The sequence below is a fragment of the Acanthamoeba castellanii genome (genome assembly GCF_000313135.1).
Source record: "Acanthamoeba castellanii str. Neff unplaced genomic scaffold scf7180000084776, whole genome shotgun sequence".
NCBI lineage: Eukaryota > Discosea > Longamoebia > Acanthamoebidae > Acanthamoeba > Acanthamoeba castellanii.
The window spans coordinates 3,756-17,999 of record NW_004457586.1 but is presented as its reverse complement, the minus strand read 5'-3'; the positions used below and the strand labels follow the sequence as shown (position 1 = coordinate 17,999).

The window sequence follows — 14,244 nt, the reverse complement described above, 5'->3', positions numbered from 1 at the left end:
TGGCGTGCTTCTCTTCTCCTTCTGCTCTGCCTGCTGCCCCGAGGGTCCATAATTGTGTCGAGATCCCCTCTTCCGCAGACTTGCACAGCTACCTCCCGTCTTTCGGCCCTGCCGAGCCGTTGCCCCACTCACACGACGGCCGCGGTGGGCGTCTTGGGCGACAGCCTGTGTCAGAAATAGAGCAGTCGCTCAATTTCATGGAATTTGAAACATTTGCTATCAGTTTCAGTAGCGCATTTTTCACAAACGCGCAGGAATTCGGGACAATGCTGATTTTCTTTTTATCGGGACGCAACATTCTCTGGTGATGACGGAACCCTCGCTCCGAAGCAAACACAAAAGTGCAACACGGAAGGCGCGAGAGCAGACGACTCCCTGGACCACGACGCATCGGGCTCTGTGTAGAGGAGGAAGAGGCCACCCGAGTGTATAGGCCTTCACGAGAGATTCGGCGTCAGCTAAGATTCTGAACGTAGAGGCAGAGATTTCTGAACGATTGGAAAGAAGATCAAAGGTCCTTTGGCACATCTCACGTAAAGCTCCTAAACGATGGAGGACCCTGTGGGTTCGCGCCTCAGCATGCCCAAAACCAACCAAAACCAGGGCGATAAGCCCAACGGCAAAAGGCCAACCCAACCCAACATCCCGCCCGAGGTCAGACAATGGTACGCACCACATCCTTCGCCCCTTTTTGCCACAAGTCCCACCAAAACCCAGCAAATCTCTCCTTCAAATCGTGCCGCCATCGATGGGTTTCGTTCATTCTTTTGCTTTATCACGTGTGCGCACACGCCGTTGGCTCTCAACCACAACGCCAAAATAGCTGGAGCGCTACCGTAACACGGGAGCTCTTGTGATGTTAAACGATAAAAAGGAAGGAACTGCCTTTGTTGCGCCAACAACTCCTTCATCACGCGGAGTTGTTCTCTGTTTAGAGTGGCTGCACCAATCATGGAGCAGCGATCACCACTTCATCGTGCGTGGTGGACATGCCACGTGGATGATGTCTGCCTCTCTTTCGCCAACTGACCCGCACGTCCGCTGCAGGATGCAGGAAACCTACGTCAAGGGCGAAGGTGAAATTGATCGCGCAGAGATGCACAACCGGTACAGGGCCTTCTGCGAGTCCAGAGGCATCCCGCCCAAAGATCTCGCTAACTTTGGCAAGATAGTCAAGGTGCTCACTCTCGTTTGCCTCCTCCGTGGCCGCCATGTGAGAGCTTTCACTCAACGTGCCCTCCTCGGCTCTCTCTCTCTCTCTCTTGATGCTCCCACTTGCTCGCCCCAACAGAATCTGTTTCCCGATGCTGGCTATCGTCGACTCGGCTCGCGCGGCACAAGCAGCGTGTCCCACTACGCTGGCATTGTGCTTCGGTACGTGTTCTGTTCTTCTCTGTGCGGATCCACATATGGTTTCGATACACGAATCAGGATATTTCTTAGCTGGCTCACTGGGTGCGTACGGGTACAGGAACGGCGATCCGTCTCGAGCGGTCAAGTCACAACGGAAGCCCTCCTCGAAGGCTCGCCATGCGGCCAAGCAGACGGAAGAGCAGACGCCGCAGCCCATTTGCTTCGTGATGGAGACGCGTACGGCCGCTCTCCCGCTTTATTCTTTCTACAACGAATGGTCAAGGCTGACTTGCGTGGCTGTTGATCAAACAGCACAATCGCTGGCTGTATCAAAGAAGAGGCCAGCGCTGCAGGGCGAGAAGGGAGAAGAAGAAGAAGAAGAAGAAGAAGCGAGCGACTACGACGAAGATTACAGCGACGATGACGAAGAGGAGGAGGGAGAGTTGGCCGGCCTCCCGGTCATCTCGTCACAACGACACAAGCGGCTGCAGGTGAGGACACACCGGGACTTCCGCATGTGCCTCAACAGTGGACAGTCCATGAACCTCATGACCGTCATCCGAGAGTACAGGTACTTGGTCCTGCTTCTCCCTTTCCCCTTTTTTCTGCTGGGCCGCTTCCTGCGTAACGTGCGCTGCTGATCGCTATTTGTATGTGGCGTGTGTACGCGCCCATCAGAGATATGTACCGAAATGAGCTGTGGGGACTGACGCCGACCAATCCGGCCAGCATGAAGTCGCCGCTGATCAAATACATTCTGCTCGATGAGGAGGGAAAGAAGGAGAGGAGCTCTCTTTCCTTCTCGTGCCTGCTCATGCTCTGCGTTGGTAAGAGTAGCCCCTCCCCCCTCGTTCCATTTCGCGTTTGGAGTCGCTGCGATGACGCGCTAAATCACGACGTCTTGCCCCCTCGTGCAGCGAGCTTTCTGAATGGGGACTGGGGCTACTCTCGATCGTTTTACAATCTGGTACGCCGACTCGCGCAAACACAAGCAATCGTACTTGTGGTTCAGGCCTGACCCCCTCCCCCGTGATTTGACCCGTCTAGGCGAGGGAACACCTGAGCGCGATAGACTCCAAGGAGTACGACGTGGCTGCCGGTCTCGTTGCCTTTGGCTGGTGGGTCACCTTCTACGCCCACACCGCCGAGGAGGGTAAGCGAACGCAGCTCGAGCACGTCCGGCAGGGGCTCGACATATGTCACCACCTCAAGGCCTACAATGACGAGGTCCATTGGCTTCTACTGAGGTACGTGCGGGCCGAAAGAATCCGCGGTCGGAGCGCTGGGCAACGCTATCCTTTCGAGCTCACTCTGCATCATCGCGCGCACCAGCTTGGAGAGCGCCAACACAACGCAGAAGAAGGTGGAGCTCATCGAAGCGAGCAAGAAGCTTCCTCCATATAATCGCGGGTGGAAGAACTTCAGGAACCTCAAGAGGCCGGCGAGCATGGAATGGGCAGATAACTTCCGGCAGGTGAATGTCATGTTCCAGTATGTGCTGTCTTCTGTTAGCGTGATGAGATCGAGTACGCCCCTTCTTCCGACATAGCGCACGGCTTGATTTTCGCAGCGAGGATCGTTCTGTCTGACGTTTGCACGTGCCTCTCCACAGAGGAGCAAACCGAGGAGAAGAAGGAGCGGACACGAACTCTTTACGCTCAGCTCAACAAGTCAGTCGAATTGGAAAGGGGCCTGAAGAACGCTATGCACTCCAACCACAGGCCCTCCATGCAGGTAGAATTCCCACCACCCAACTAGCCAAGTGGCATGCTTCTAATATTGGCTGCTCGCCCGCTCGTTCAGACGTTCAACATGTTGATGACATTCAACTACTCTCTGCGTGCGATGACCTGCAACCTGTTGGGACTGAGCAAGGACGTCAAGGCCGCGGAGTACGTCACGTGACGGAGCTCCGTCCCAACACTCAGTCGCTTTCTTTTCCGATTCCTCTTGATCACTGATCTTCTTCTGTGCTCGTTGATTCATGATGCCAGGGATTTGATCAATTTCCTGCTGGGCGTACCGGCGCCGATGATGTTGATCAGTATTCACGGCATAAGTTCGCAGTGTGACTACGTGCTCGTCAAGAACGCGGTACGCTGCTCCACTCCGCGCGCCCGGGCACTGCATTTTCCTCACCCACGACCTTCATCATCTAGGTCGACGTGCTAGTGGGTGCGGGGAAGCTGAAGCCCCTTCGGATGCTGCTCCAGCGCATCGAAGACAGCAAGATCCAAGAGCCCTTCTACTGGCTCACCTACATTTGTACATACATCGAGTCGAAGCTCAACGCTCCTCGCACACCCGCGCCGGTGGCCACTTCGCCTCCCTTCGCAGCCCCGCACGCGAGCTCTCCTCCCCACTACGGTCACTCGTCATCCGGGTCATCCTCTCCTTCCTCTTCGTCGTACTCGTCGCCGCCGATCCCTTCCGGACCCGTCTATGGCCGCCCGGCGCAACATCACCGCCAGGCCCTCGTCGCGCCAGCGCACGAGCCCTTCGGGTACTCCGGTCAGAACCGCGATGACATACCGCATGCTCGCCACAACCCCTATCAGCACCTCCCGCACATGCGTCACCACCCCGACCACGAGTACCACCAGGGTCGGGCGCAGGAGAGGCACTGGTCGCATGTCCCGGAACCGCCGCAGGTGGGCAGCAGGCTCGCCTACGGCACGATCTCTCCTCCGCTCGCCAACTCGTCGCCGACCTATCCGACGCCACCATCCAACGCCGATTCGCCGGCCACGTCTCCCGTGCGATTCGATGCCGCCCCCACGTCGCCTCCGTTCGGGGTGAAGGGATTCGTGCCCATGCCGGCGCCGCTGCCCATGACCTCGACCTTCTCGAGCTATCGCAGCAGCGACAGAGACCACCAGTCCTCAGGCTTCGAGTGGTCGTCGCAGATCGTCGGCTCCAGCCCAGCGAGCGCCAGACCCCCGAGCCAGCGCCACCAGCATTCCGCCTTGCCGGCCTCGACTTTGCTTGGACCCTCGTCCGTCCACGCGTCCACAAGCGCAACCACCTCAGTCTCTGCGCCGATGGTCGGCTTCCCCGAGACGCCGTGGATGGAGTCCGCCGTGCGTGGAGGTGGCTACGGTGGTCACCGCCAGCCACATGCGCCAGTCCCGCCGCAACACAACTACCAGCACCAGCACCAGCACCGCCAACTACCGCCTCAGCTTCCACCCGACTACCCTCACGTTCATCAGCACATGCATCTGACAGCGCCATCGCCGGCCGATTTCCACGAGCTGAGCGCCGTCGCGGATCCCGGGCTCTTGCAGTACGAACTTGAGCTGCTCTCGTGCCCCAATGACTACAGCTTCGCGGAGGACGTGCGCGCACCTCTCGAGCACGGCCTCCGCTTCAACAACAACATCAGCAGCAACAACAACAACATCCGCCCGCCGGGTCCTCCGAACTGGCAACCCAACTACCGCGCCTGAGGGCCTGCCTTGGTTGCCCACACGGCCTACGCGTTGTGCGGAAGCAGCTGTTTATTTATTTGTTTTTTGTCGACCAAAAAAAAAAAGAAAGAGCTCCGGCGTTGGCACAGCCAAATCAAAAAAAACATTACCAACAGAGCGAATCAGCATGTACAGGGGCGGTAGCCGAGCGTTCGGTGGCAGCTTCAAGCGCACCTTCTCCGCGGGTTCGCAGGGCGCACGATCAGCGAGCGCGCGATCGGAATTCGGCGGGTCCGGCGCGCGCTTCTTCACATCGAGCAGTGGCAGCGCCAAATCGCAGACATTTGGAGGCGCTAAATCGAGGAGCGACCCATTCAGCTCGTCTTCTTCGTCGAGCAAGCGATCGTTCTTCACCAAGCCTGCCGCTCCGGCTCAGCACGAATCGACCCGATGCCAGCGAGCGCAAATTTCCATCGCTAGCGGTCTCTCCAAAGGGTACGTGTGCCACCCCTTCTCCGCTGCCGCTGTCCCTCTTAGCATGCCTATCTCCTCCGCCCTTTTTCTTGGAATTGTGCACTTGGACATGCCGGCAGCTGACAAAAAGTGCCGAATCTCCTCAGTGTCCGCCCCTTGTGCATCGCAGCGCTGTCTCACCCGGGCCTCCTCTCCCTGGCCACCGAGAGCGGGGGTATGTTTCGCTCTCTCTCTCCAGTCTTTGGTTTTGATGTAACGCACTCCGGCGAGTGTCGTGCCCTCGCTTACCAGTTGCTCTCCCGTGTGTGATGCTCGTGGTCTACGTATGTGCGTATGCTGATGGACGGTTCCCTTCCTTTCTTTCTCTTTCTCTTTCGCTGCAGAGGACGATGAGGGTATGTGACGGCTCCTCCAGCCCCATCTCCTGTTTTCATTCAGCACGTCTTCTTTATAACCACCGCACTACACAGGCAGGTGACCGTTCTCTCTTCCTCTGCAGGGAATTGACACCACTACCATGTCAATAATAAAGAAGCGGAGGAGGAGGTTAAACCACCATCACCACCTCGCCAACGAGAAGACAACAACAAGAAGACCAGTGATACGGAGAAGGAGATGGAGCGATGATGGAGGCCCTACGCAAGGTTGAAGGAGGAAGAGACTGGAAGGGAAGCGAACTGAACGAGTAGCAGTGTAGGCAGAGGGAGGCAGAAGAGGTGGCGCCATCTGATGGCCGTGCATGTGGTCATCGACACTGCAGAGCCGCAACATGATCGTGTTCTACGCCCTTGTTTGTTTGTTTATTTTTATTTTATTTTATTTTATTTTTTATTCTTTGCACACGAAAAAAATCCTCTGTTTAATTTCAAACATCGCCAGGCAACAAACCAATCGTGAAAAAGCCCTTGCGGGAAAAAAAGGGCGACAACACCTCGGCTGACTACAACCTGTGGCGATTAGATCCGCACGCATCGCTGGCAACCGATCTTCTGGACAGGAACACCATTAGACTGTCGAGGGAGTAGCCGGCTGAAAGAAAAAAATGGCGACGGTGGAGGAGCGGATTAACGCTTTGGAGACCTTCGATTTGGTTGATGGGCAGCCCAACATCGAAGGACCCACGTTTGCCGTGGCTTTCGAGTCCATGAGCACCAACGGCTATGGCCATGTGGACAACAAGGCCTTCGAAACCAAATGGACGGAGGAAATCGACAAAGTGCGCCAGCTGGTTCGTACTCCTCAATTCTCATGAGAGAATTCATTTTTCCCATCGTGCTTGCCCCCCCTGCGATTGCTTGTTCTCAACTAACGCCACGATTCGCTTTACAGCAAGAGATTTTGCAGCGGGGGGACGCGTTCATCAAATTGGTCTACGCCTACCGGTCCTGCTTGAAGGCCATTCCCCAGGTAAAGCCCCGCGCAATTCGCATTTTGTACAATCCTATCTCTACAGGGCACACCCTCTGAGCACGCGCAACAACGCAGGTGAAAGCCCAAGATGATCCCAACAAGGGCACCATTTATGAAAAGACATTCGAAGTGCTCGAGCCCGAGATCAAGAAGCTAAAGGATCTCATGTACTTTATGCGCGACACTGTCAAGCTGGTATTGCCCCCAAACCCATCAGTTTAGAATCTGCCTCTTCAATTTTTGTTGAAAACATGTTCTCACAACGCCTTGCCGCCAACTAGTTTGCCGACCACGTCAAAGTGCTGGCTGCCGCTCTCAACTCCGGAAAGAAGAAGCCCAGGCCCATCTCTGAGATCTACATCCACAAGCTCGGACAGATGCTCGACTTCTTCACCATTATGAACGCGCTGAAGAACATGAAGGCCAGCCCTAACAACGATTTTTCGTTCTTCAAGCGGTACGGTCCCTCTCTCTTCTGCCTCGAATGACCTCGGGAGGTCTCATATCCTGTTGTCGCTTCTCTGTTGTGTTTGTCTGCGAACAGAACGATTGGTTTCCTGCGCAAGCAGATGACCAACGACGAGCAGGCCACAGAAAACCACTCCCTCTACCTGTTCCTCGCGCCCCAGAACTCCATCACAATGAACCTCAAGACCGAGCTGCAGCAAATCAACGGGTACAAGCCCTCTTCCTCGACACTCCTTTGCGCTCTTCTTCTTCATCTTCTTCTTTGCTTTTGTTGTCACCGATTGGCCTTGTTGTGCTCACAATCAATCGTTCTCACCCATTAATTTAACGCGTGCGCGTTCGCGTCCAGGTTTGACGACGTCTTGGCTCTGGTGGTGAACCAGTGCGCGCGGTACTTCGAGGATAACATGTGCCTCGTGCCGCAGGAGAAGCACTCGCTGCTCCGTGCGATGTCCTACGGCCTCTACCTCATGGACGGCGACAACGAAAAGCTCAACGTCTTCAAGAGCAAGAAGATCTCCCTGTCGCCCTTCCAGAAGTTCTTCAAGGTTCGACCACACCACCACCATTGCCTCCTTCCTTCGCGCTTCACCCCGACCAATCGGCGGCTTTTATGGCTAATGTCCCGACGCTGTGTGCGCCACAGAAATACCCGATCGTGCCTCTGTACGGTGACATGCAGTTCTCGCTGGAGCAGACCATCAAGAGCTGCCCCCACTACGACGAGAAGACATGGGGCCTCCCGCTCGAGGACAGGAAGCTGGCTGTGGAGTACGAAATCCAGGGCCAGATCGACTCCATCCGAACCGAGTACAACATGTACCTCGCCAAGTTCACCAGCATGATCCACCAGGTGCCCCACCCACCCCGTCCCACTCGCGCCTCCCCCTCCCCGAGCGAGAACCGTGATGAACACCTTATTGCTACTTGTCCGATTTTACCGTGACGATCAACTACCACCAAGATCTGAGCTTCTCCCGCACCACAATGTTTTTGTATACAATCAATGCCAGCGCACAGCTATGCATTCGTTGCCTGACTCTCATGTGTACGTGCGCGCAGATCAACGCGTGGCGCCAGAACAGCAGGGGCGCCAAGTACATGCCGGAGGCCGACAACAAGGCGCACTACACCACCATCTTGGAGGGCCTGCGACTGCTCTCCGACTGGTCGGGCAAGGTGCTGCTCCAGAGCGCGTGGAAGTACGCCCACCCCAACACCAACGACAAGCTCGGAGGCGAGGAGGTGAAGAAGTACGAGCGCGTGGTCAAGCACAACTACACCGACGAGGAGCGCTTCGCGCTCGTGGAGATCATCGCCTGCTTGAAGGGCCTTGCGGCGGTCATGCTGCGCAACGACGGCCTCCTCTCGCCCATCATCCGCACCCACATTCACACCGAACTCCAGGACTTTGTCCAGGTGCGGCATCCCTCTATGCGTTGGTTGTTTATTTTAGTCGTAATCATGGCCACACCTTGACTGATCTGTGGATTCCCCAACGCGGGCAGGTTCACCTTCGCGAGATGATCGCCTTTGCCTCGAAGAAGAAGAAGGCCGTCCGTGAGGAGCTCCTCCAGCTGAGGACCATGGCCGCCGACTGGAAGGGAGGGCAGGAGCCAGACGACCCGGCGCTGTTCGGCAAGAAGGTGAAGACGAGCAAGACCACCACCGGCTCGGACGTGCCGGAGCGGGCCGTGGGTCCCTCGCAGACCCAGCTCGACCTCATCCGCACGATCGTGTACGGCCTGGTGGCCCATCGCTACCTGGACAAGAAGCTCGAGTACTCGGACAAGGACTACGGCAGCTCGTCGATTAAGGTGATGGAGGAGTTCCTGCAGAAGTCCTTCTTCTACAAGTACACGATCAACTACACCGGCACCATCTTCCAGGTGACCGACCTGGCCGACCTCTGGTACCGAGAGTACTGGCTCGAGCTGGACAAGTGCCTCCAGTTCCCCATCGAGCTGTCGCTCCCGTGGATCCTCACCGACCAGATCCTCGAGTCTGGCAACTCGGCCATGATGGAGGTACGCACCACCGGCGCACTGAAGATGCGAAAAATGCTTCTGAAACTGAAACAGAAACTGAAACTAAAACGTTTGCGTACGCCACTCACTAGTTCCTGCTGTACCCGCTCGACCTGTACAACGATGCGGCCAACAGGGCGCTGTACTCGCTGCACCAGCGGTTCCTGTACGACGAAATCGAGGCCGAGGTCAACCTGTGCTTCGATCAGCTCGTCTTCAAGGTCAGCGAACAGATCTACACCCACTTCAAGATCCAGGCCTCCAGCCTGCTGTTGGACAAGCCCTACAAGCAGCAGCTCGAGCTCATCTACAGCGCCGCGCGATTCCACACGCCCAAGTCGCGCTACTACGTCATCCTCAAGCAGAGGCACTTCCAGCTGCTGGGTCGCTCGATCGACCTCAACCACCTGATCGGTCAGCGCATGAACAGCAAGCTGAGGCAGAACATCGACTTTGCCATCAGCCGTTTCGAGGCCTCCGACATCACCACCATCATCGAGGTACATGTCCTTCTCTGTGTAGTTGTACTAGGAGTAGTCGTGGCGCCCTTGCTCACCAACGTTATTGTCGTGCACGCGTGCAGTTGGAGACGCAGCTCAACAACATCCGACTGATGCACTCGCTGCTGTCGGAGCACCTCGAGTTGGACAGCTTCGAGGACATGCTCAACGAGGTCAACGAGAGCACCTCGCTCGTCTCCTTCCACGGCCGTGTCATCCTCCACGTACGTACTACTTACTAAGAGCACACACCTCACACTCGCTCCTCCCCCGCCAAATTGCGAGGCAAGTCGCTAAACGTGTGCGCACCGACACAGGCCATCTTCGAGCTGGTGTACGACTTCTTCCCGAACTACAACTTCAACTCGATCACGAACCGGTTCGTGCGCTCGCCGATCAGGGGCGGCGACGTGCCGCGCGAATCGATGCCCAAGCCCAAGATGCCCTTCATGTACGGCTCGAAGGCGCTCAACGGCGCCTACGCCAATGTGTTCCAGCTCCAGCAGCACTTTGTGGGCATCGACCACTTCATGTCCCTCATCCGCGTGCTCGGCCGGACCAACCTGCCGCTGCTCGTCGGCGAGTGCCTCGAGAACTTGAACCTCAAGATCCAGAACGTGCTGGTGCCCTACGTTCGCGAGCTGTTCGTCGGTATGCCGCCGTCGACCAAGCTGCCCATGTTCTTCTACGGTACTCGCGCCCTCTCTTGAATGCAAGCCGAGCCATTGAACCGGCTGCTACGCTGGGAGTTGAGCTGGTCGGGCACCATCGACTGACGATCGCAACTGTTGTGCGCGTTCTTATTGTTGCAGGTACGGACGGTAACTACGGTTGGTACAAGATGCAGCTGAAGGACATGATCGGCTACGCTGAGCTGAACGAGGCCTTCCGCCACTTCAAGGAGTTTGGCAACACCATCGTCTTCCTCAACTTGCTCGAGTCCGCTCTGGTACGAACCGTCTTGCTTCCCCGTTGTTAGGGCACCCGCCACTCGAGTGCTGTGCGACTCACTCGTCCGGGCCTTTGCGCCTTGACACTTGGTTGTGCAGAGCCTGGTGGAGAACCAGCGGTTCGTGCAGACCGCGCCGTTCCTGGGCATCAACACGGAGAACGTCAACGCGCCGCCGACCGACCAGGACCCCAGCGCCTCCTCCACGGTCTACATCACCGCCGCCGCCATCCTGGGTCACCTGGAGGCCCACCCCCACCTCGCCAAGGCTCCTCACATTCTCAAGGGTACCCTCTCTTTTTAGCCTGCCCTTGTTCTGGGCTTCTCTAACAGGCTTGTCGGTGGCGTTGTTGTCGTCGTCAACAGATTTGCTGGTGCACACGTGGAAGGCGGACAAGTTGTACAGGCCACAGCCGGTGCCTCGTTCGCTGTTCAAGGCCGCTCTCGCGCGCGTCGACGAGATGGTGGCGCGGGTGAAGGACACGTGGTCGGGCCACATGCCCGACAACGGTCTCCTGTCGGTCGACCACACCACCGAGTTCTACCGTCTGTGGAGCGCCCTCCAATTCGTACGACTCGCCCGCCCCGACCAATGGCCTGCGCATTGACGACGTCGACCGACCCTAACATTACTCGTCTCCCCTTCTCTCTCTCTCTCTCTCGCGTGTTCAGGTGTTCTGCCTTCCCACGGAGGAGGGCGGCATGTCGTGTCAGGAGAAGTTCGGTGACGGATTCGTGTGGGGCGGCATCACCCTGGTGTACCTCCTCCAGCAGGAGCAGCGCTTCAGGGTGTTCGACTTCTGCTCCCACATCCTCAACGTCGAGGAGGCCCTGCCCGTCGCCGGCAATGCCAAGGATGTACGATACCGTGCCGCTCCACTCCACTGCTACTCACCGCTCACGTCTTCTCTCCCTCCAGCACACCATCTTTGCGTTCCTGCCGGTGGCGGGTCAAGTGAGGGACCTGAACCAGCACATCTTCAGCACCCTGCACGTGTTCCACCCCGTCACCCTCTCCAACATCCTCATCCTCCACCCGCCCAAGGAGGAGGTGACCCTGGAGTTCATCAACCACAACGGACCCATCGCCTCGGGTGCTTACGACACCACCATCAGCCAGTCCGGCGACATCGTACGGCCGCACCCCCCCATCCCCATCCCCACCCATTGACCCTTTTGTTGCTGTTCTTCACTCACTCGACCGCTCGCTCCGCGCAGAGTGCGCACCCCTCGTCCGGCCACCACGCGCCGAGCTCGCTGACCCCGCTCAGCTCTGCGCCGTCGTCGGGTTCCGCGCCGAGCCTCTCGCCGCGCATGGCCGCCGGCGGCCCCCCGCCTCCCTTTGGTGGCGCCCCTTCGCCTCGCGGCCAGCTTCCGCCCCCGCCCGGCAGTGGTCCTTCGCCTCGCGGCTCTCCTTCGCCGCGCGGCGGCCCTCCCCCTCCGCCACTCGCCCGCGACGACGACTACGAGGCGCCTCCTCCGCTGGCTCGCGATGACTTTGGCGCGTTCGACGAGGAGTACGCGTACAACGACTACAGCAGCCCGCCCCCGTTGCCGCGCGACGAGGAGGTGTTTGACTTTGGCGCGCCGCCGCCCCTGCCGCCCGATGACTTTGACTACGGCCCGCCCCCGCCGCTGCCCCGCGACGACTTTGGCGCGCCGCCGCCCCTGCCCTACGATGACTTCGACGCTCCTCCGCCGCTCCCACGAGACTAAGCCGTGTCACTACCGGTACGCACGTGCGCTCTGCTTCCTTTCGCTTGTGGGTAGGCTACGGGTCTGACACACACAGACATTGCAGGCCTCGCTGGGCAAGTAAGCAAGCCACACACACAGCAACGGTGGAGAGGACAGCATCGATGCTCCGTGTAGCCACCAACAACGTCAACCCCAACGTCGTCTCCCGCCAGCACTTTCCCAACTCTTATCATCATTTCTTCTCTTTTGCGACTTTGCGTCATTGCGGCGAGTGTTTGTGGCGCTTAGGTCTGTCCCGCGTGTTGGCATTGACTCGAGCGAGCGAATGTACATTGTAGCGTATCAGCAACCTCTCTCTCCCTCTCGCGGTGGTGCTTCCTCTTTTCTTCCTCTTTCGTCTTCCTTGTGCCCACCGCTCTACTCTTCGAGGGCGAGGGTGTGGTCGCGTCTGGCGGTCGCGGGCGGGGGCACCCACACCACCTCCGTACGCCCATGCACCACCTTGAACAAGCGAGCAACGAGGTGAGCCACGTCGGCTGGTGGTTCGAGTTTGGAGTAGTACCTGGATGGCCAAGCGCCAGCCGAGGCCAGGCCCCACCCACTCCTCTGCAGCCGTGTTCTCGTCCTGTTGTAGCAGCTGGCGTGCACGAAGCAGGCTCTCCTGCGAGGGAGTCGACGTCTCTCGGCCCGAGCCCGTCACAAACGACGGCCACCCTCCTGCGCTCATCGATCGTCTTCTTCTTGGCTCTACAAACTTCGGTTTTGCAGGAATTTTGTCTATTGTTGACGTTACAAAACGTTTCGTAAAACGCAAAACAAAACAGAAAACGCTTCGGCAGAATTCTGCCCAGATGCCAGACATTCTTCACAGCGGGGCCAGTGGGGTTGTTGTCGCCCGGAAGGTTTGGGCTTTTTGTACACGCGGGCACCCTGCCTCCCCACCTACAAACAACCAACGCTCGAGAGGACACGTCGCTACGAGAGCCATGCTGTGGTCGCTGATTGTTGCGGGGGTGACCGTGCTGCTGCTCGCTCTTCATCTGCACCACCGCAAGGTTCGACCCGCCTCGCTGGGCGCCCTACTTTATCTGCTTGAGTGACTGACGGTGTTGGGCGTGTAGAGGAAGCTGGACATACCTGGTCCTTACCAGCTGCCCATCTTGTGCAACCTCATCGACACTTTCCGCCACAAGCACCGCCTCCAAGACTACATGCTCGAACAGGCCAGCAAGGTACAACTTTTGTTGCGCTGCACAGGGCTTCACCAAGCTGACCTCTGTGCAGTCGCCCAAGGGCACCTTCCACTTCGTGTTGCCTTTCGGGGGCGATACGGACGTGATGGTCACAGACCCGCCCTCGGTCGAATACATCCTCAAGACCAACTTCGAAGTGCGCAACCTTTCTTCAACCCTTGTTGCCTCTTGTTCAACGAGCTCACCTTCCTCCTCCATATATGTGTAGAACTTCACCAAGGGTCCCCACTTCAAGGACAAGCTTCAAACTCTGCTGGGAGATGGCATCTTCAACACCGACGGTCAGCCATGGAAGGAACAGAGGTGCAGCAACCTTATGATCGGAGAGATCGCTTTTGGCTTCAACGTCGACTCCATGCACAAGGACTGCTCCTTCTCGCAAGCCTTCGACGCCGCGCAGGAGTGCGCCGTCGATCGGTTCCTCTGGCCGTTCTGGAAGGTACCATCAGACCAAGAAGACCAGGCACAACACACAAGTGAATGGTTCACAATCACTCTTCTTTGGTTTGCAGTTCACTCCTTCGCCGATGGCCAGCTACGTGAAGATCCTGAACGACTTTGCCGCAAACGTACCACTGCCCTAATCGCCCAGCAACTGGTGCCCAAGCTAACACCATGTGATGCACATACAGCTCATCAAGGAGAGAAGGCAAGACCCAGATGTTCGCGACAGAAACGACCTCCTGTCGCGCTACATGTGCA

At 57.7% G+C, this 14,244-nt stretch overlaps 4 protein-coding genes across 4 annotated transcripts; all 4 read left to right on the top strand.

Moving 5' to 3' along the window:
* Window positions 1–549: 549 nt before the first annotated feature.
* ACA1_277370 (RFX DNA-binding domain containing protein) lies at window positions 550–4,802 on the top strand (the record flags this gene model as incomplete). The annotated part of the gene is made up of 13 exons (XM_004344512.1): window positions 550–665; window positions 1,048–1,177; window positions 1,292–1,374; window positions 1,472–1,590; window positions 1,666–1,924; window positions 2,032–2,180; window positions 2,271–2,320; window positions 2,401–2,600; window positions 2,686–2,879; window positions 2,966–3,087; window positions 3,157–3,245; window positions 3,348–3,447; window positions 3,513–4,802. 13 exons carry the CDS (start codon window positions 550–552, stop codon window positions 4,800–4,802), a joined length of 2,901 nt encoding a protein of 966 aa, XP_004344562.1.
* Window positions 4,803–4,950: 148 nt separating this feature from the next.
* On the top strand, window positions 4,951–5,640 carry ACA1_277360 (uncharacterized protein; the record flags this gene model as incomplete). The annotated part of the gene is made up of 3 exons (XM_004344511.1): window positions 4,951–5,258; window positions 5,384–5,451; window positions 5,621–5,640. 3 exons carry the CDS (start codon window positions 4,951–4,953, stop codon window positions 5,638–5,640), a joined length of 396 nt encoding a protein of 131 aa, XP_004344561.1.
* Window positions 5,641–6,279: 639 nt separating this feature from the next.
* On the top strand, window positions 6,280–12,307 carry ACA1_277350 (p53 inducible protein; the record flags this gene model as incomplete). Its single annotated transcript, XM_004344510.1, has 18 exons — window positions 6,280–6,465; window positions 6,567–6,644; window positions 6,723–6,842; window positions 6,929–7,104; window positions 7,192–7,323; window positions 7,465–7,663; window positions 7,762–7,968; window positions 8,178–8,534; window positions 8,624–9,142; window positions 9,235–9,642; window positions 9,726–9,866; window positions 9,960–10,332; window positions 10,455–10,591; window positions 10,692–10,878; window positions 10,958–11,160; window positions 11,264–11,449; window positions 11,511–11,723; window positions 11,810–12,307. 18 exons carry the CDS (start codon window positions 6,280–6,282, stop codon window positions 12,305–12,307), a joined length of 4,320 nt encoding a protein of 1,439 aa, XP_004344560.1.
* Window positions 12,308–13,275: 968 nt separating this feature from the next.
* ACA1_277340 (cytochrome P450 monooxygenase, putative) lies at window positions 13,276–14,126 on the top strand (the record flags this gene model as incomplete). The annotated part of the gene is made up of 5 exons (XM_004344509.1): window positions 13,276–13,344; window positions 13,411–13,521; window positions 13,547–13,678; window positions 13,751–13,981; window positions 14,055–14,126. 5 exons carry the CDS (start codon window positions 13,276–13,278, stop codon window positions 14,124–14,126), a joined length of 615 nt encoding a protein of 204 aa, XP_004344559.1.
* Between the last annotated feature and the right edge of the window lie 118 nt (window positions 14,127–14,244).